Source organism: Puntigrus tetrazona, chromosome 16 (assembly GCF_018831695.1).
Source record: "Puntigrus tetrazona isolate hp1 chromosome 16, ASM1883169v1, whole genome shotgun sequence".
Taxonomy (NCBI): domain Eukaryota; kingdom Metazoa; phylum Chordata; class Actinopteri; order Cypriniformes; family Cyprinidae; genus Puntigrus; species Puntigrus tetrazona.
In genome coordinates, this window is record NC_056714.1 from 1,683,366 (window position 1) to 1,706,462 (window position 23,097).

The 23,097-nt window shown below is 37.4% G+C and overlaps 1 protein-coding gene across 1 annotated transcript; it reads right to left on the reverse strand.

Moving 5' to 3' along the window:
• Nucleotides 1-1,538: 1,538 nt before the first annotated feature.
• Nucleotides 1,539-21,356, reverse strand: foxo6a (forkhead box O6 a). Its single transcript, XM_043260251.1, has 2 exons — nt 20,637-21,356; nt 1,539-4,112 (listed from the first exon to the last, which is right to left on the reverse strand). The coding sequence occupies exons 1-2, from the start codon at nt 21,057-21,059 to the stop codon at nt 2,688-2,690; spliced, it is 1,848 nt and encodes a 615-aa protein (XP_043116186.1). The 5' UTR covers nt 21,060-21,356; the 3' UTR covers nt 1,539-2,687.
• Between the last annotated feature and the right edge of the window lie 1,741 nt (nt 21,357-23,097).

Sequence of the window (23,097 nt, forward strand, 5' to 3'; positions counted from 1 at the left end):
ACTTTATTTCGATGGTCCCTCATGAACAGTAACTTTGCACCTGCATGTCAACTAACTTTCATTTGAGTATATGTAGACTGTCTGATTATTATCTACTCATTTTTTCATTGTGATGATCTCCCAACAGGCATTCTACTGACTATAAGTAGCTTTTCAAGAACATGGCAACTTATTCTAACCCTAACAATACCAGTCTACTAACACTTTCATGAAAGTTAGTTGGCATGTACTTATTGTCAACAGAATGTTCATAAGGGACCATCAAAATAAAGTAAAACCGAAAGCTCCAGTGGGACTCCATAAGGTCTAAGACATATCCACTTTGAAGAGACTTTGTCTTTGCCTCAGGTACTTCCACTGAAATTTGACATTGAGAAGAAAGTTAAAACACACACACACACACACACACGCACATGCACACACACACATTGGTTTCTATGTTTTATAAGGACATTCAGTAGTCATAATGGTTTTGTGTACTGTGCAAACTGTATATTTTATACAGATATCGGGATATCAGTGGTGACCAAAACCTATGCCAAATGTGGACAGTAGACAGCAAGCCACTTCACTAAATTTTCCTTTTTACTTGTACTTGGAACCAAAGAATTATGCATATAGTTTCTTCACTGAATCAGAGCAACTGCCTTCACTTTTCTACTGTATATTATAGGAGGCTGTTGATTTTGTATAGTGAGTAAGATTAAACTGCTGTCTAAATAAAAGGACAGGATTCCTCACTAACACATATACTAAAAACAGACATTTGTTTAGCCAAATCATTAAAAAAATCACCCTAAATTATCATAAGCTTAGTCCATATGCCTCGTACACTGTATTTCAACAATTCCTCAAGCCTGAGCAAGAAAGTATTTATCAATAAATAACCTAATTAGATAACTGAGCAGTAGCTTCTTTCATGTCTGTCTCTTAGCATGTTCCATTTTTCTTCAGTCCTCCTCTCCATTATAGTGAAGGAGTGACAACACTGAGTCAATTAAAAACACAGGTCTCTTCCAAAAAGGAGGGACTGATGTTCCCTAGTGAGAAAACAATATGGCTGTACTGAGAGACACACTCCCTCTGTGACTTCCTCAGACGGGAGTATGACAGCTGTGACCAAACTCCAGCTTCAGAGGAGATAACAAGCCTTATTAGATGCTTACCACCCTTCCCCCATCAGCAACAGCGTTTCTCTCTCTCTCACACACACACACACACACACACACACACACACACAAACTGCCTCACCTGTTCCCTTCACATCGTTTTATCCATTATATATTGATCATATACATTAAAATGTTTAAAATACATGTTTACAGTAGCACTACTTAATCTCTAGACATGGAGCCAATGTACATTTACTGTTTTGATTCTGATATTTTATTCTTTCCATTATGTTCTTTAATTATCTGAGTGGTACTTGTCAGTTTCACACAATCTACTGTCCGATCACACATAAACACATCTGAGCAATTCAGAGGCCTGTTGTTTTATCACAAAATTAAAGAAAAGAACAAACCCATTCAGCCGCGTGACAGCATTATCTTCTCATTTATTTAACAAATGAACAAATTCAACAAAAGATGAAAACATTCTCTTAAAAAAGAAATAAGCACTGATATTAATAAAGATCTTGCAATTTCTTAAAAACTATAATACAATATTCTCAATATATTGTTTGTACAAAATAAGTCAGAATACAGTGACGAAACAAGGATCCTATTTCAAACACAGAAAGCAACATGAAGTATCAGGACACGGACTTGAAAAACCAGAGTCTCTCTGATGCATCAGTTTTGTCATTTATTTATCATACATCTGTATCAGAGTTCCAGTAGATTTGAAACCTCATAATAGAGTTAATATTAGAGTTAATAGAGCTTTTTTAATGCATTTCGCAATGCAGTGAGCTATTTAGAGCAGCACTACAGTTCTAAAGCATCAACAGGATTAGGTCTGTGCCTGTTGGTTTAAAATCACAAGGAGGTAAACTGGTCAGTGGATCACAAAAATCAAAACAACTATATAAAATAATAATAAAATATTGAAGAATGGTTTTTAGACACGAGATATAGTCAGATACAAATTTAGAGGAACTTTTGACACAATGGCAGACCCCACTGAAAGTCCACTTGCTTTATTCAAGAGGACAAGAGACATATTTTGGACGGAGAATGAGAATGAATAATCACTGCAACTCCACATACACATGGCAGTATGTAGCACCTATGAGAATGTATTCACTAAAACAAGTATGGGTCCGGGTTTTTGCTACACTTGAGTCCCAAGCATTCCTCCTCTCTGAGGGTAAAATTATAAATATGGAATTGTTCGATGTAGTTAAAGTGCACAAGATAGCTTTGACTGAAGAACAAAACATTGTTGGGTAACTTAGATTGTCATTGTGGTTCAGTCAGCAAAACTAAAAGATTTTGACTCACAGCAATTGGAGACTTTCAATACAAGAACACACAACATAGAACATGGACATACAAGCAGTAAGAAACAGACAACACTAATTCAAAGTCAGTTTTCAAAAGAGAGAATTCTATCTTCATTCGATTTCAGTGTCAGCACAGTGTATTCGCCCTGAATTGTGGTGGAGTGTTGGGACCCCACTGCTGGCTGGCATGTAGGTAGTTATGTCTTGATAAAAAAATTCTTTGATGATTCTGTGGCATTCATCCAGGCACCCAGCTCTGTTTGCTGTGGCTTTGCTGTGTGCTCGTAAATCCAAATCCCATGCCCATTCCCTGTGTCAGCGAGGAATCAAAATTGAAGTCGATTTCTTCTCCCGAGTCCATAATGTCGTGTAAGAGTATAGACTCCATGTCACAGTCCAGGCTGCTGTAGAACACATCCATATCCAGGTCTGCTGGCATCCGCTCATGTGAGTAGAGCTGGTGAGGGTACTGGAAGTTGTGGTGGTAACCTGTCCCCGTCCCCTGAGGCTGGCGGTACAGTCCATATGCCATACTGTGCTGATGTGGATCTGTGTAAAGGTAAGAATGGTGTTGTGGGTATGGAGCTGTAACAAGGTGGCAGGTGTCCTGTGAGATTCCTTGCATGCCTGCAGGGTTTGGGGGAAGCATGGTGGTTCCTGGAAGGTGTGCATTGACTGAGGGACTATATAGGTAAGGAGCTTTATGTATGTACGACTGAATGTGTTCATCACTGGGCTGAGTGTGCACCAATGCTGTCTGATGGTCCTGGCTCAAGTTCCGAATAATGTTGTGGCCGTGAATTGATTTGGAGGAAAGGTTAGTGGTAGGGTCATTATCCTCACCATGATGCAGGTCTCTGGATCCTTGAGCAACCATCATTGAGTGGACATTCTCTTTTCCGAGTATTACGTCCTTGACACGGAACTGGGGTCCTCCTATGGTCAACAAGCTCTGGAGGGTGCTTGTGCCCTTGTAGGCCTGCATATTACTGGAGTTATCCTCAGTAGTCTGCATGGAGGAGTGGTGCTGAAGCATGCTGACATCTGGCTGGGCATAAACTGTCTCACAGCTGGAGTCCTGGCCCTTCATGTCACTGGTGTATTGGTAAGAAGGCTGTTTACGACATGGGGATTGGTGCTGCTGGTAGCTAATTGTTGCTCTGAGATCTGCAGGACAGTGTGAAGCTGGTGAGTGGGCACTGGATGGACTGGGGTACAGGTGCGGAGATGCCGAACAAGAAATCCTTTCCACTTCAGGTTCCGCCAATTCCCCCTCGGCTAGAATAGGTGATAGACGACCACTAAGAGTTGAAGCTGAAGAGCTGCCAAGTGAATGGAGATCCGTCCAGGTCTCAAACTCCTCCCTAACCACTACACCACCTGTTCCAGACTTTATACTGGGACTGCAATGCTCTGGAGAGCTACAGAACCCTAACAATGTCTCTGAACCCTGCTCTGCTTTCACAGCCATTTTCTTACGGTTTCCTCGCCCTTTGCTCTTCAAGTGCTTGGTGCCATTGTCCACTGAGGCAGCTCTTCGGCGTGGCGCCTTCCCTGGCTTTCCTCCATCAGGATTCAACATCCACCAGGAACTCTTGCCTGTTCCCTCGTTCTGCACACGGATGAAACGAGTGTGCAGGGACAAATTGTGGCGGATGGAATTCTAGAGTGAGAGAAAAAATATATTTTATATTGTTTTATAAGAGCATATTTAAGATAAAAAAAATAATTGTTTAAATACATTTGCAAGCTGCAATATAAAATACTGTACGATGTTAAAAACTGCTTTTTTTAATGTACTTATATAATACACTATGTATCCTATAAACAAGACAATAATTTAAGCATATTAAAGTTTATTTAATAAACTATTGGCAATTTCAACTTTCCTATACATTAGCCTAATACCTATGTACAGCTTTTTTAAAATTGATTTCTTGAATATAAAAATTTATAATATAGTATATTTAATATATGCTTGCTTACTTCCTCATAGAATATATATATATATATATATATATATATATATATATATATATATATATATATATATATATATATGTAAAAAGAAAAAGGAGTACACACAACTACAGACAAGTATACATTTTAAATATCGTAAACAAAAGATTAATTATCAACATAGGCCAAATATACTTTGACATTGCTGTGTATTTATCAATGTAATTAAGTATGTATCTGATACATATATGAAAAGCAGACATAAATGACATGTTGGAAATGAAAATGTGCACTGTGTGCTGTAATAGGGAGGATGTTGACTAATCTCTGGCTCAAAGCTTCAGGCTTTTGGCTCTTTTCAGTCAGAGAGAGGAAGAGTGTCTCTTCCACGCTTACATCTCTTAATCTCAAACAGTCATTAAAATATTCATTTATTGCTTTCTTTTTACCGCCAGGGTCAAATCCCATAGATAAGGCCTAACACACTAATACACCATCAGTTCAGCAATACGAATGTTTAATGTTTAGTACATTCTTAAACGCTCTCAATAAGTTCATGCTGAACATACGGACACATTTTAAGGTGAAGCGTGTAATTTTGAGGCACCAGCAGCACCAAGCCGAACCGTGAGAGACGAAGAAGACAGACAATATTATCTGATGTGTCACTAAAACGCAGAAAAAAAATGTTTTCAAAGTGCCACAGTGTTTAAACTATTTAGATTCATTCATTTTCTAATCTAAAAGCATACGAATCAACATTGTTAAAAGCCATGCTTGTCTAACAGAGCAAGAACAAACTGTGACATTTGTTTTAAATACATATTCTGGTTATTTCAGATGAAGAATTAGGACACAGCGAGGTGCATCTGATACAAAAGGTTTCCTAAGGTAACACTACAAGGAGAGTAGCCATGGAAACATGAAGAAAAGAGAGAAGTCATTTGTGGTGTTTTTGGACAAATCCTAATTATTGATCTGCACTAAAACCTGGGCAATGTTCAGATGTTCGTGAGCATAACTCCCATCAATATAGTATGGGTATTACACATAATTCAAGGCTAATCCTTATTTTCTATATTAGGTGACTATCTCACTGTCAAGGCAAAGATATGCAGTTATTAGTGGTGGACTACTCTGACAATGGCCTTGATTATGCTGTGGATAATTAATGGTGGCTAACAGATCATTCAATAACGGGATATATTGAATGTTCATTTAGACGACATGGGCACAGCCCAGAGGTAAGATATCATGCAGCGTCTCTAAGGCATTTTATGTCTTGTATACTTTCTTCTGCTCCACCATTTTCCTGTCCAGTAGAGAAGAACTGCTGGGAAAGCTAACTGGCATTGACACTTTGTCTGCTCCTGTTAAACAAGAGAAGAGAGGCTGTGTCAAAGGCTATAAAGTCAACATTTCCACTTTCCGCAGCTCAACTAGAACACTTCCAGAGACTTTTTTTAATTAACCACAGACTCCAGTCAGCTCATGGTACACCCTGACAGCACAAATGAACAAAATACTTCCTCTTTTGCAAATGATGTTACATTTCAGAGCTCATGATTCATTGATGACTGCAACGTTACAGCTTCTCGGAAGAGTTTTCTGATTAAGAGTTTCAAATCATCAAAATGGTTATACAACTTTTTATAGTCCACTTTCTACTAAAAGTAACTAACTTTTCAACTGCATGTCAACTAGCGGTCATTAGAGCATTAGTAGACTTTCTGTTTAATATCTTCTTACATTTTATTTTGATGGTTTCACAACATACAACATTCTAAATATAAGAAAATGAGTAAATAAGTAAATGTATTCTGCTAACCTTAAACCTACCCCGACAGTCTACTCCAAGAATTAGTAGATAGGTAGCTGCAAATGAATGAGAATTACTTGACATATAGTTGCAAGGTTACTTGTAGTTAGTAGAATGTCTAATCAAAATAAAGTGTAACAATTTTCAGATGAACTTCAAATGAACATCTCCCAGCTTCAGAGATATTCAGGACACACATGCAATTCTGATATATAAAAACACATTTGTTGTGCAATTTCAACTTCCCTTTACACTGATCTGAATTTTTGTTGAACTGTAGAGTCTCTCAAGTACATCTCTGTACTCGATGAGCCACCGAACAAATCTACTGTCTACGAAAACCCATAGATATGTTAATATTGTTTTAAAGTAATAACATGATATTCTTCAAGTAATTGTGTGAAAATGATCAATCGCGTGAAAAGGAACAAAAGGTGTAATTGTTTGACTGCCTCTAGTGTGCGTTTCATTTTTGAAAACTGCAGTAATATGTACCTGTTGGTACATATTTTGTGTCTTGCTAAAAAGTGCAATGAGGTACATTTATGCCATGAGACCAGGTAGCAAATATCACCTCAACAAAATGGCTAAACTTAAAACACACAACATACACAGCCATATTAGCTTTGCAGGGATAGACTGGTTTATATTCCTCGTTCCAAAGTCATTAAAACTTTTCTGCATCAATAAAGTGCTTCCTTGATTGGGCTCTAAGACTAAGTCTTTTCTGTGCTCACCGTGTACAAGCATAGACTGAACTAAATTCAAACTGTGTTTCTGGAACCAATAGCTGCGAGTAAGCAATGTTTGCTTAAATGAAAACAGTCCAGAGTTAATGTCATGGTACAGTAAGTTGCTTTCTGTAATACCCTCTCTTTAATGAAGGTTTGCTGCAAAAAAAAAAAAAAAAAAAAAGAGCATCACGGGTCATGACATGTATAAATGGGTTATTCTAAGGCAGAGATGTCCAGTTTAAATTCAAACCTAATCAAACACACATTTAGGATTCAGGATTAGAAACATTCTGGGCTGGAGTGTTAGAGCAGTCTGAGTTAAACTCTGAAGGATGTGACCCTAATCTTTTTTTCCATGTTAAGTACAGTACTCTCTTTTTTAAAGTTATAATAAATAACTTCTTACTAAATGTGTTACTTACTAGTTTTGTTTCTGTATGCTTAAATCATCTGTATATGAAATTGTTACCCTGAAATATCAATTTTGAAATCATTTTGATGGTAAGGCAATGAAGCAAATCCCTTCTGTTTCTTTAAGCCGCTCCTTGTTTTGTTCTGGGAATATGTTTGGAAACCAGGTACAGGATTTTACAAAAGCATGGTTACGGCAGCTACGCACTTTAAGATAATTTCACAACAATCAATTCCACTCACGTAACTCTTAAGTGTCTTTAACTGGCCAAATATTAATATATAACTTAAGGGCATATAAGTTCATTTGCAAAAAACGCTAAACGCCACTGATTACCGTGCATTAGTCGCCACACATATTGCGATCTAAACCCAATCTGTCCACTTTCAAGACATTGCGAGTTCCCGTTTTACTGCAGAAGCCGACAAGCATCCTTGTTGTTTTTGAACAGAAGCTGTGTCCATTTTAGCTAATCAGCTCGCTGTGTTCAGGTCAGGTGGCAAGGCTACTTTGACTTTGAAAAGATGCTCTAGCTGAGGGGAGTTTCGTCGAAGCTGACTTAAAGTGACCTGGGATGGATAATTTAGACGACTGAAGCTGTGATATCTTCTTCAGGGTGTGAAAGGAAAATAAAAGCTGAAATGTTTTTTTATGGGACCTTGCAAAAGCATTTTTTGTGTGTAGTTTTTTTTAATATATAGATTCTATAAAAATTACAGCTGGCCCATATAGGCATTACACTACTGTAAAAAAAAAAATCACATACTGAATCATTTAATTATATTTCTTACATTATATTTCCTCAGCAAAGACGTGTTTTTTAAGTATTGTTAACTAAATTCAGTTTGATAATTAATGCACGCACATCTCTTTCTCGAACTGGGCATATTTGAGTAACCGATGTCTACTAGAGTGCTATTAATGCACCACTCACGCTACGATGGATTTGTTGCGAGGATGATGAGAGAGCGCTTGAGAAAGTTACCATCTTTGGATTTCCCCCCTTTCTTGCTGCATTAAGTAGATTGCTATAGGACAGCTGGAGCTCTTTTCCCAGGTCTTGTTTGCGCATAATTGCTGATGAATCTTTCTGCTCCTCCTCTGTTTGCTCTAGGGAATGTGTCCCAGAGGTAAGGTCCAGATACTTATGAGCACCACCACGAGGCTGTACCATCCTGACACCATTTGCCACCCATCTGTCTGCTCCAGCCACACCCAGCCAGCATGTTCATTACGCTGATCCCTTGATGCTAGCAATCTTCTTTGACCTGCTCACTAGTCATAGAGAGCTACAGTAATGTAAATTATTTTGTAGGCCGCTTGATTGGTGTTAAGAACCAACTTAAATAAGCGAATACATAAATTAATGTATTTAACTGTTGTTAACTGATGTATTAAACAGTTTGAGTTACAATAGTTTGTGGTTGGGGAAAAACTGCAAAAAGATTTGTCCAAAAAAGTTAGACATTATTTCTAGACTTCTAATGGAAAAATATGTTGGTATAAAGGAGTTCTGAGGTCCACAAAGATTTTTTTTTTCTTTCAAGATATCAAACAAGCATTTCCAATTTATCGTTGCAAGGATTTAAATAACTTGCTGAAAACAGAACAATAATACTGAAATACTTACGGGGCTATAAAAATATAGTGTTCTTTTGCTATTAAAGACGCCAATAAAACGTGCGGTTAAGATTTAGAGCCGATTGCACACCAAACAGCCGCATAATAGAAAACTTTTAAAATCGTTTTATGAATTGCATGGAACCATAATAACATTAACAGCCCTGGAAGAGCCCTAGAAATGCGCTCACTCCATTGTCTGCTTGAGGGGTAATGGAAGTGGTGGGTGATTCTTGGCTTGCTGTGTGTTAATTGCCATGAGCGGGCTGTGTTTCCCGCAGGATCTGTGGGTGTGGGTGCTAGTCAGCGTGGGTTAGGTAGTTATAAATAGTGCCACCAGATTAGCCGAGCATCTGAGAAGCAGACAGGAGATCGGAAAAACCAGAATCCTGTGCCAGTTTGGCTCAGCCTTATAGGTGCAACCTGGGATCCCCCTGTCCACAGTCCACGAAAATAACCTCAAAATACGTCACAGTTATGTTACCAGGATATCTCATCCACTGAGAAGGACAAAAGCGACTGCATGCTTCCGCAAAAAAGATACAAAACATGTCAGTGGGGTGGTACTCTTTTATAATAATTTTGATACTAATGCAGACACTTTAGGCAAAAATACCAAAACGTATAGCATTTGCGCCTTAATATCTGACTGTATAAGACAAATGCAAGAAGCATGATCTCATCACAGCGATATTAATCTGACTTCCTTTATTGCAAAGGTCATTGCACCTCTAATCGCAATTTAATACACGCAATTTAACTATTTAATCTATTCGTGGGGCGTGTCCAGCATAGAAAATAGGCAATTATCAAAGTGGTGAGCAGTATACTCTATGGAAATGCAGAAACGTAGATATCGTACAGTTGTACATTTTTTAATGTTTGGATAGACAATGAAATGTACAGTATCAGTATCGCGTCTATTCGAACGTGCAAAACTGCACGTGTATTTTACATTTGAAAACTGACTTATATAAACGAGGCCCTTCGTCCATGTAGACATTGTCAGCTCTGATCGTAAAGTCAGCCATCCCATAAATAAATTAAGCTCAGACTCTTAAAAGGCCACATTCAGGCTGTATGCCATGCCCCAGTCACGCCATTCAGAGTAATAACCCACACACATATGCACGCTTGGCACACTGGGCACACTTGGAGCAATACTACTAAGCGACCAGTTGCTAAGGAGACCCATGAGAAAGGGAGGGTTCTTGTTGCCATAGCAGCCTTTTTCCTCCTAACCAGTTTCCCCATCCCTGTGGAAGTGACATGGGTGAGTTTAGGGGGGAGGGGCTGGGATTCGCTCATGCATGATCAGAGAAAGCAAAAGATTCAGGTTGCTTGACTTGACTAATAGCTGAGAAAGGAAAGATTTTGAGATTCATTTCGAATGGGTTAATTAGGATTGCAACAGGCTAAACGCGGGGTCGACGAAATGTGTTTAGGGCCTTCATTTGTGAGGATGACACTGGCTCTAAGCTAATGAGCTAAATAATGATTGCAAAGTATTTTAAAGCCTGCTCCTGACTGTAGACGAAACACGAACATTTAAACAGTAATGCATTTTTGTTTGCCGTGTGGAGCTGATATGAAGTGCATTTCCAAATCAGAATGCTGCCTTAGAAGGTAACAACGGTGTGTGTTGGCCTTGAAATGAGAAGGCAAAGATAACTTTCTGCATATGGACGTTCTCAACTCCGGCAGTCAGGGTCCTGCAGTGTTTAGCTCCGACCTTGATCAAACATTAGCTGCCAGTAACTTTCCGATAGTCCTGGAGACCTTGGTTTAGCTTGTTCAGTTGACATTGATTGGGGTTGGTGCTAAACTCTGCAGGAAAGTGGACCCCCTAGGGCCAAAGTTAAGAACCACGGCCTTGCAATATTAACCACACTGTTTTTTTAATGCTACGTATGAATCTGCTATTTTGTTTTAATTATACCATTATAGTATATAAAATTACAGAATTCATTGCTGCAAAAAAGTGTATGCTATTGACTATAAAAAGTGTGCCCTCTGAAACTTTATTAGTAGTTAGTAGTCATTAGTAGAATATCTAAAGTTAACTATAGCAACCTAGTTTTCTTTTATTTATTTGTCCTCTAAGACAATGTCCCTGAAAGTTGACTATGTAGATGGGAAATAAAGCAAATTCTGCCTGTAATATATGACATCTTTCAAAGTCTATCATCTTAATCAAATATACACAAAAAATCTGTAGCTCTGTTATAGCTATAGATGTGGACATTTGCATCTTTTATTCAGACCTCATATCTTTTTCTCACGCTTGAGTGCCTGTTTGCTGTTGCAGTTTGGTGATATGATCATGCCAAAATAGAAACGTGTCAACTGGTAGAAATTTTGTAGCAATAAGAAGCATGTGCAAAACTAGAAAGGGGGATTTTTTTATCAACTAGGTTGTCTGAACTGCTAAACAGTCAGTGAGCTCAAAGGCTGCATCCAAGATATACTATTTAGTTATGCTGAGCATTGATTGAAGTGATGTAAACCAAAAATGCAAGCTTTAATTAAACAAAAAACAAAACAAGAGTTACCATGATTTAAATTTAAATTTCAAGTACCTGTTTTGTAAGAGTAGACAAAAAAATGTATGTGTATATATATATATATATATATATATATATATATATGATAAATGAGAAGAAATAACATGCCACTTTCCTGATGTTAGTAGTGGGAAAGCTGGGTAATTACAAATGTTCATCTTCACCAACTGCCAGCTATTTCCCGAAACAAAAAACCCCAATTAAGTCACTCTGAGTTAGAGTCTGATAGTAAATGTGCAGCAGAGAGAGAGTGAAGAAGGCAGAGTCGAAAGTAAGGGCAGACGCTTTCAAAACTGGAGAAGAGAAACAAAAGACATGCATTCATCTCTAAGATCCTGGACACGGGATGCTGAAATATTAATGTGCATTTCGGCTCAGACTGCTGAGTCCAGTGTCTGCAGTTAAAGCTCTAATAAGATCGAGCATGAATGACTGGTACATGTCTGGAGGAGGTTTTAGTCGTGCGTGTTTAAAAGGACGTTGGAGCAGGTTGTGACCTTGATTGTCTTGAAAAGTAAAGTAAAAAATTCAATGTTATGGGATGAACCTTGCAAAATTAGGTGAACCCACTGATTATAAGTTATTTTTGCTGATCTCCTATAACTTTGTTTTATTAAAAAAATGTGAGGTTGTAAATTATTTATCGCTTTATTTAATTATTTATTTCAATTTATTATTTATTTAGATAATAATGAGTTTTTAAAATGTGAGAGATTCTACATTATTTTTGGTTTTATATATATATATATATATATATATATATATATATATATATATATATATATATATATATATATATATATATGTATATATAAAGCAGCAATGTTGTTGTACAGTAAGCTGTTGGACTCTCCATTTTATTTTATTATCCATAACTGAAACATTTTGAATGTCATATAGGACAATTTGCATATAGTGGCATGGGAATCATGGATTTTCGCTCTCTCTCTTTGTTTCTTTCTGTCAAAAGAGAGAGAGAGAGAGAATAAGAAAAGGGTAAGGTCCCCTGGCCACAAACTCTGACCTTTAATGTAAGTTGACTGCCAAGGTAAAGCAGCAACTGTCATATTGTCAACCAAGCCAACAAGAAGCCCAGAAGCACCACACAGATGCTTACTCAAGACATGAACCTTAGATGCTGGAGAGAAAGAAGAGTGAATCACTAAAGAGCACCAAGTCAAATGACTTGGGTTAAATCCAGTAATTATCTCTCAGAAGAAAGGCAATAATCAGATTAGGTTTAGGACGTGTGACTCGTAAGCAGGTGTGAGAATTGTAGTATAATTAAAAATAGCTCACCCAAAAATGCTGTTTGTATGCTTGTTTGAGATATTCAAGCTACATACTGGTGTAATTGAAACAAGATTGAGCAGTGACTCGGGAAAAAGTTTTACGAAAAGTTTAAATGAAAAAAGAATCCTGAATGTGCCGATAAAAAAAAGAACAGCAGAGAAGTTCGGGGAAAGAGAATGAAGAGAACAAATGAAAGATGGAGCATAAAAGAGTTGCATAATAGTAGAGATAAAGAGTATGGGTTCATGCGGGGCTATCTGCCGGCTCCGAGCTCAGAGTTTACATGGATGGAATAGCAAACATCCAGCCTTCAGACTGACCTACTTTCATCAAACGGCACATGGCCACATCTCAACCGTGCGTACCTCCCTCAGCACCTCAATTACCCCTGCTGAGTACACTGCGCACATCCAGTTCTTACTGCTGCAATTCTGAGCAAATCATTTCTAGCTCTGTGGCGTGATTCCCGTGGTTCTGGATTAGTTTTGACTTCATATCGAGCACACGGTTATTAAAGCCTTTCTTGATTGGCTTCAGACGTGGCCCATCGCGAGGGCTCCTGTTCGCTCTACTGCTCAAGCCCTGGCCGCGTTTACATCTGCACTCATCTGGACAGCTCCGAGTCAGTGCGCGTTAAAGAAGCGGCGCACGCATGCTGCGTCAAAGTGAGTTTTACTCTGGCCTCGTCTCAAACGCACTGGTGCCCTCAGCACTTGCTGTCCTCGCTGTCAGGTAGTTGCTTGCTATGAAGTCCAACCAGCGCAGGCTTTACAGGGGGCACTCCTGAGTGCCCTTTTGTATCATAGCATAACAAATGGGACAGAAATTTTTTCATTTTCTTCCATATTTGTGACAGAGCCTACATCAGCACCGCTTCCTGGAAATCGTAATGAGCCAGGACCTTGGATAACCCCACCAGTTTGAACAGTGCGTCAGCGCTAACTGTGAATGGTGTGAGATATAACCTCTCCCAGACATCGATCACCACCGACGGCCCATACCCAGCAACACATTGCCATGTCACAGACTCTAAATCTGTCTCCAAACAGTACCACAACTCTCACTTTTATACGCACTGGACGCTGAAAATATTAACCCATCCATAACTGCAGTAGCCAAAGCAGAGAAGCAACACTTCGGCGTGTTTGTGTAACTACAGCAAGCTGAAATGATGAAACTGTTTGAGTTATATAATTAGATTGAGATATTTGCCTTCGCATTGTCTATTATAGAGAAATACTACACTGTAAAAAATGTATAGAAATCTACCATAAAAACCTGTTAACTGTAAGTTACCCTGTGTGTGACATCTATAATCCATACCAACTTATATAAAAAACTAATGTCCATATTTTAAAAACAGCCCACTTATTCAGAAATAGGCTTGGGTAACACTTTATTTTTCTACTTTAGATATTCTACTAACAGTAGAACTTGTCTTATATATATATGTCTTATATATATTGTCTTAACTTATATATATATATATATATATACTGTATAAATATATAATATATAGAAAACATGATTGTATCCAAACAGGTTTCTCAGACAGGTTTTTTTACCTCCTCATTTTCTAACAATTAAACAACGGAAGAACTTTAAAATGCAGAAAATTGTATAAAGGATCTTTAAAGTGTGACAGTTATACCACATCAAACAACACAATGGCTTATGACTTGACATTTCTGACAATTAACATCCATTTGTCTCTGTGAGGGAGTTATATTATATTTATATTATATAAGCTACATGAATATTAGGAGGCTTCATGCTTCACATTAGGAGGTTTCATGTGTGTGCAGAGCTGAACATTTAGGCATCTATCCTTTCATGAGATACTGAGCAGAACAGACTGCCTGCAATTAAGATGAAATCTGCATTTCCTTGATAATAAGCCACATCTGAATTATTAACAAGAGCTGTTCCCTGAGGACTCTCTCCAACTGAGTTCATCAGCGCACACGCTGTATGTACATTCATGCTCACATGAGGTAAGACACGGCATAAAAAAACACTAAAACACAAACATCAGACATGAAGACAAGCATAAATGTATAAATTAAACGCAAGCCTAGATGTGTGCAATGGATGACCTTGCAAATGTAAAGTAACCACGAGTCAACAGGTTGTGAGGTGATGGGAACCGAGGCATGCCCCCGTACCATAATAAATGCAATAAAATTGTATTTATATAACTCATTGTTTAAGGGCAAGTAACATGCTTGTATACAAAATCAAATTCCCTAAATTTTACCTTAGTATAGTATCAACATGCGATGTAACATATTAGGGTTTACCGTGCAAAATAATTTGATAAAATGTACCTTGTAAAAAATTCATTAAATAAGCAGATGGTGAAGGTTTTCTGAACAGTCACTCTTCAGAGCGTTCTAAAACTAATATCTAAAATAATATCTAAGATATAAAATAAAGATACTCAACTAAAATGACGATCCATTGTGACTTGTAGGCATATTTTATACTTTGTAGCCTACACAATAGCAACATTTTACATTGTAATCCTTTAGTTTTTCATATTTGGCATATTTGTTCTTGTGTGTGTAACAAACAGAGCGTATATGGATTGTGGACCCTCCTATAGGTGCATGTTACAAATGCAATTGCGAATTAGCAATGCGCTAGCAATGTGCCTGAACACACCAGGGGCACGTTCAAGCTCAAACCGGTGCGCAACGTTTTGCTACGGTTTCCGGGTTATGTTTCCTGGAAACGGTGCGCAATGGGTTTTGTCTTGTTTGTTGAGTGTCAAAAATGTCAGGCCAATCCGCAATATGTATATAAACCTAAGCAGCTCACACACTTATTAATGTAACAAAAAAATACACTTAATAGCTTTTTTACTTTTTTACGGCAAGCGTATTAAACGCGTATTTATACTGATTTCACCAGGCTCCGTAAATTCTTCAAAAAGAACACAAAGAATGGCTTTTCAGCTGCCATAGTTGCGACTCTTAAGTCATCAGAACAGTGTTTAACGTACCACCGTTTCCTTTTAAAAAACGCTTTGCAACGGTTTGTCGGAGATGAACGAAGCCCAGAATGAGCGCACAAATGAAATTGCTATTTAAAAGGTCCTGCCACAGGACGTAAAAATGATAACTGCGTCGGGCTGAAACTACACTGCGCCGGATCTATAATAGTGTCCATTTGTCATATTTTATATTCAAACAGTCATAATGGATTTTCATAGTTTTAAGCGAAACCATATTTTATTATTTTAAAAATGAAAAGGAATAAATAAGCAACTTGTCATATACTAGTGGTTAGGACTACAAATCCTGTTCATTATATTAATCTTTACATTATATTACACTTTATATTTTATACTTTTATTTTTATACTTTGGACACTTCTTCTTTATATATATTTTTATATTTTATATTTATATAAAATATATATATATATATATATATATATATATATATATATATATATATATATATATATATATTTTTTTTTTTTTTTTTTTTTAATTCCGACACTGGACGGTTGTAAAAAGCATTTCACTGCATGTCGTACCATGTATGTGTATGTGACAAATAAAATTTGAATTTGAATCATTCTTTACTATTGGGAAAATGACTATTTTGGTTTATTTCACGTAAAACATAATAACAGACAGACAAGTATCAAAGGGTGACACTCAATACTTGAAATGGTTGTGTATTTCTGTGGAATTTTTGATAACTATATAACTTACTTTTATCCAAATGCACACAACCGAACTGAAGCCAGAACCCTGTTGTGGTTACTGCCCGGTTACTGGTATCTGCTGCAAACAAGCAACTACTTCCCCTTCCCCACATTTTCCACACGATTTGTTTCATATATTCTTTTGCACTGTTGCAAAGAAGCCACTTTTGTTCACGTGTTTACAGAAACAAACCGATCAGTAAATCACAATCTCTCGGCTGAAACCTTTAGTGTCCTGCACTTCATGTTATTCTTATTCTTTATGTATTCTTGCAGTCTTTTACACACATGCTGGAAAGAGCACTTCACTAACTGGCCTCCTGTGATGCACTTTGAAAGATCTGAAATAAATATTAGACAACAGATGTTTGTTGTATTTATATATACAAAATGTTAACCTGCTTGCTCTCTCTTTATTTCGATGTCTGTCATCTCTCTTTCTCTCTCATTGGCTCCTGACTCTTTGCCCTGCTGCCTTGCACCATTAAAGACCTTAAAGACATGTTATAAATAACACTCTAGTCACTTCACATTACAGTCTGACTGACTGCCTGGCACCCGTACTGACCCACCACACAATACCCTGGCAGCACATTACCAGCCATCACACACACACACACACACACACACACAGAAAATCAACATGACATTCTTTCAAATGATGGATTAAAAATGCGAACACCCACAAGGGCATTAAAAATATAAAAAAGACAATAATGAGGAGAGAGTAATTTTGTGTTGTGTATAGCCATCAATAGACCAACATTTTGCCAAAGACAGCCTAATGGGAATATCATAGTATTCTTACTTGTTTTAGTACAGAAAGCACACACACAAAAACATATATATATATATATATATATATATATATATATATATATATATATATATATATATACACTTCATACTATGTAGGCTATATTATGACGCTTATATATGACGCTTCATTAAATAGTAATATAAATATTGTAACTAAAATATGTTTTAGTGTCACTATTGATAAGGAATATATTATCTTTGAATAATATCAGTCTTTAATATATTTAAGTGCACCTTAAGTATCCTTGCAATAGTTCCACTGTAGCACTATCAAACATAATTTAATTATACCAGTTCAGTACAACAAAAGTACAAACGCAGCGTCTTTTCATCAAGTAGCTAAAGTTGTAATTGTATCTGTATTATACTTAGCATTAAATCAATGTTAGTATATTTACTTCTCACTAGGGAGTGCATCCCCATCACCGCTGCAGCATTTATTTGATCAGAACACAGTAAAACAGAAATTATTTGAAACACAGATCTTCTTATATATGTCTTTACTGTTATTTTTTCTGAATAAATAAATAAATAAATATAAATAAATATATAAAATGAGCGGATTAATGAAATGGTAAAATTAAATGTAAGTGTATCACAAAAATATTATGGAGGAAAAGCGGTGTGTTTTTGGCTCACCAAAAAGAACCGGCTCATATAAGAGTCATTTAACTACATTGGATATGCAGCTTGTAATGACAGCTTCTAGAATTTTTTTTTCTATTTTATTATTTTGTGCTACGCTGTCTTTCATATGTCATCTCATGGAAACTATACGTTTCTCTGTATTGAAAACAGTGCCTAAAAATGCGTTTCGCTGTATCAACAGTGAAATGATGATGAGGCAAGACAGACCAATGAAACGTACGGTTTCTGTTATGTGGGCTTTGTTTAGCGCAACAGAGGGCGCTGCTTGCTACAGCAGCTTCAAGTCATGTTATCGCTTCTCTTCATCTGCTAACGCCACAGACAACCATACCGCAGACAGTGTGAATGACAGTTAAGAAAGAGCGTAGAACTGTCCTAATTATGTAGAGAATATGACTGAGTGTTCATAACAACACTAAAAACCATTTTGAGAAATTTGGGTCGGGTCTTTTTTTATAAATGGATGATGTCACTGAAACGATTATCATTTTGATTCACGGTCATTGTGTCGGAGGAACTTTTCCGTTTTGGATTTTAAAAAAGCCTCATAAAAGCGTAATTACGTAATAATACACGAAAGTGATTTTAAATAAAAAATGTCTCTATTTTTTAATTAATAAATAATAGCTACAAAACTTGAATTCATAACTATAAAAATATAGATTTGAAGGGTTGTGCATTGGTTTCGTATCAGATATATGGTCAACGTATGGTGATTAAAAAACTGATATGATGACGTTTTAGGAAGTAAACTATTGGAATACAATAGAATCAAATGTCTGCCCTTGATGCTTGCTTTTCCTCTTTAAATTTTCAATTGTTTTACGTTGTTTCAGGCGGTAGGATTTTGTATTTCGCGTGACATCTGTGTTCAATGTCAGGTTAGAGCTAAGAAAGACACAAAGATCGCCTTCACCGTGCGGGTCAAGACGGGTCTCAACAGGTTTTTTGAAGCAGTGGCTGATGCTAAGATAATGCAGCTAATTCCCTTTCAACACACCTCCGAAGAGCTCATTTTAATAACATGGGCTTACATTTGCCACGAGGGCTAAGCAGACTGTGGGACCATTGTGAGGCTGCTAACTCATTCTATCTTTTTCTAGCGTAGTCCAAGCGGCAAACCGTCATACGTTATCATAGTATCCCCGATGCGTCTTTGTTGACACACTTCAGCGGAGTTCATCTAAGCAACGCGTTACTGACAAACAATACTTTTGTCATAAGCTTATGTAATATTTTTGGCTGATGTCTACCGATCTGTTTTACCTGTGACAACATCAAGCTGCAAATTGTTCCTCCATAAGCTAGCGCAGATAGTTGGAAGGTGAGTATATGTTTTATTATTTACTATAAATATGATTTGTCAAAAGGCTTCAATAGGATCAGCAATCAACAATAAGCTCGAGGATTTTCGAGAAGACCCTACACAGAAGAAGTAGTTTGGAAAGTAGGTATTGGATGAAACATTGATAAAATACGACAGCGTACCGCAGCTAACCGTTTGGATCTAGCTGCATAACACAACAAACTACACCCTGAAAAATGCTTGTATTCGAAGAAGTGCCAAAAGACAATTTGACAAAATGTCACAAAGTGTAACCCAATAAACAGCACTACAAAACGCTTTCTCATTGAAAACCCCAACTTAAAGGCATGCACTTTGAATTTAATGCTAAATAAATTGTATCGAGACGTTTTTATTAAAGGGATATTAACACTGAGCAAGACTCACGTAAATCCTGATTGAGCCATACTAAAAAGTCATATACGTACTTCTCCTACCTGGTGAATAATGTGCATGGAAAAAATAATTCAGAACTTTGAGACGCCCCCGAACAAAGACGGCGGTCCTCTCTAAATAGAAAATAAAAGACCCTTTAAAGGTGAGATGTTTCAGAACTCTAGCGAAGTAAAAAAATACGGGCTGATCTTGAAACCCGATGCTTGTGAATGAATAAGGTGTGAAGTTCAAATCTGAAATAAAAGAAAATGATGAAGGTGTCACGCTGAATCAAGTGTTTGGAATGAATCAGTCTGATTGCAGAGTATTGGAGCAGTGGGAAACTGATAATGCGTGATTACATTATGCAGAGGTTCCCCTCCTAAAATGCTTTGTGCTCCATCATCATCCACTTAGAAACGCTCTAGCACTTCCACGTGTATTATAAAATACACATTATATTATACCCATACATCCTGCGCGCACCCTTTCTTTCCCACACCCACATTTTTTCTCTCTTTGCCCTTTTCTCTCTGCATGAAATAACCAGAGCTTGAACTAGGCTCAGTATTTCCAAAACATACCGTCTCAAATTAACAAAAGGTTCAGGAATGGGGTTCCAAATACAGACGAGTGTACAATAATATTAAGTACAATAAGAACACTTTCATCTACCATCTGCCCTTTTTACCCATTATGTGCCTTGCATACGTATTTTATATATTATATATATGTATAGGGCATATTCAATGTATATATTGCATTTCGTGTAATGTTATGACGAACTGCTGTGGAGTCTTAACTAGTTTTTAGAGCAAATCACCAGGTCAAGTGTAACTTAACGAGAATTGTCATTGTGTGCATGCATGTTTCATGCGTTACCTTCCATCCGGCAGAGCTGTTGCTGTCTCCTTTATCTTTAAAATAGGGCACATATCGGACCATCCAGTCGTAGATCTGAGACAGGGTTAGTCTCTTCTCGGGTGTGCTCTCGATGGCTCGGGTGATGAGCTCCGCGTAGGACTGGTTTCCCCACGCGTTCCGCCGGGAGGACGCCTTGGTTTTGCGTAACGCAGCTCCCGCTAAGTCGCGAAATCCTCCGGCATCCAGCATCATCATCCTCCTCCTGCACGCCGGTGATTGAACATGACCCGAATCTACTTTAAATATGGAGAGATTAAGCGACAGATCCGCGTTCAGCTCACACGAGAAGTCGTTCGTCCAGCTGCACGAGCGAGGTCTGCTGACCAAATCCGACTCCATATCCACCTGATGAGCCTCCGCTTCATCCTCCTCTATCATCATCGTCTGTTCTTAATAAGCCGATGCCAGGTAGATGTAGTCAGGTGATACCGTGTTCTCAGAAACGCCTCAAAGAGCCCACCTCACAGAGGAGGATGCTGTAGACGAGAGCGAGTCATGTTGAAGTGAGTCTGGCTTGGAGAAATAATGGTTGCATGTGTTCAGACAGCGACTCATATTCAATTTCCATCCCGGTTTTAACTCGCTCTGACCGCAGCAGCAGTATCCTCCTCCTCCTCCTCCTCCTCGATATCGCTTATTACAAACAAAACTGGAGCAGCAACAGATGATAAATCTTCGCATTGCACTAAGAACTAAAAACTTATCAATACATTATGGATGTCGTAACACTGATGCATATTTTATAGGCTCTTATTATCTTGCCAGTAACTGATTATTTTATATCCTGTTCTATATATTCAGATTTGAAACCGCATTTTATTTATTTTTTTATTTTTTGTTCGTGTAAGTCTTTCACGATTTCACTTCTTGATCTCGTTTCACTAAAACGGTGTATACTTTTATCTTTGCTTACCCTGAATTAAAGTGAAATGTGACAACATGCCCCAAACAACAGTTAAAATATATGCAAGACAAATTTAAATATTTTGATATAAAATAACATTTCTTTATAAAAGAATATAACGAACTAATTTTGGATTCAAATCAATGAGGACAAACGCATTCAAACATTACACAGCTCTTAGAAATGGAAACAAATAAGAGGGCTGTCAGATTTCACCCCAATCTAAATTATTATTTCTATAAACTATATTCTATCTGTTGTTAGCAGGCAACAGACACATATTCTTGATTCATAGTCAATAATTTAAAAGTCATTCTCTGATGCACTCAAATATTTATTTGTGTATAGGGTGAATAAGATCAGGGTTGCGTAGACTGAGATTCCACTTGTGACTAATTACAACCCAAGGCCAAATGACAGACTAAAATTTCCACAGTCATTTCACAACAATGTTTAATTTGTTATATTGGCTATAATTTGCTATTAGAGGGCTTTAATTTGTTATAGTGGTTATTACCATGGCACTACAGTGTCCCATATCAAGACATAATATTTCAGCCAAATGGAACCTGTAATAAATGTCACTTCCGTAAATCACTAAATATATAAATTTGTCTTAAGTCATTCTTTAAAGTTGTGCTATTTCACTCTACACTATTTTAACATACATGTTAATAGGTAGCATTTAGGTACTGGTATGCACTTTACGTACAAAGTAGTAATATACAACCTTTAGGTGTAAAAGGGTACCCCATGACAGCGTTTATATATTTTTTTCAGAGAGTGTGGGTGTATGAGGTACTTTCAAACACGGGTGTTTTTTCGAGGTATGTTTCAACTGTCAAGGATAAAACAATGATGTTCAAATGAGTTCACTGAGGAGAAACAGATTAAATGTGAACCAGTTTTCTTCTTTGTTTTGGCATGACAGTTGTGGTCATTCTAAATACAGAGTTTGTTAAAGAACAGAGGATTGTTCTGGTTGTACATTACAGATCAGCCGTGCAAAAAGGATAGAATTAAAGGATTGAAGGGTAGAATCACAGTTAGACATTCCATAAGTGACACAATTCACCGCAATCCAAATCCTTAAAACATCCACATACAAGTATTTTATTGTCTCCACCCAACATAGCCACATACACGTTACACAATACACCCACAGAAACCAGGAAATGTGTGTAAATAACTGTGATCTCACACTGATATTACTGTGCTCAACATAGAGCTTGTTAATGGACTAGGGCATTGTATTGATTGGTACTCACGTATGCGAAAGATGATGTTCTAATTTTTGTAGTACACTTTACTTAAGTATTAGTTTGGTTTAGCTTTTTATATAGCACATTTCTACTGCCTGAAGAGCAGCCCAAAGTGCTGTACAGTGCATTCTAGAAAGCCAAACAATGGCAAAAATACACAACATCTTAACAAAGAAAACGTCTTGGTTACATATGTAACCCTCATTCCGGCGACATTATGTCGTACTGACAGACTGGGGTCTAGCTTGGAGCC

Excerpts from the sequence above, each read along its gene's own strand:
- foxo6a (XM_043260251.1), bottom strand. The coding sequence starts at position 21,059 with ATGATGATAGAGGAGGATGAAGCGGAGGCTCATCAGGTGGATATGGAG. Across the intron at positions 4,113-20,636 it reads ACAGCTCTGCCGGATGGAAG|AATTCCATCCGCCACAATTT; the intron begins GTAACGCATGAA and ends CTCTCACTCTAG.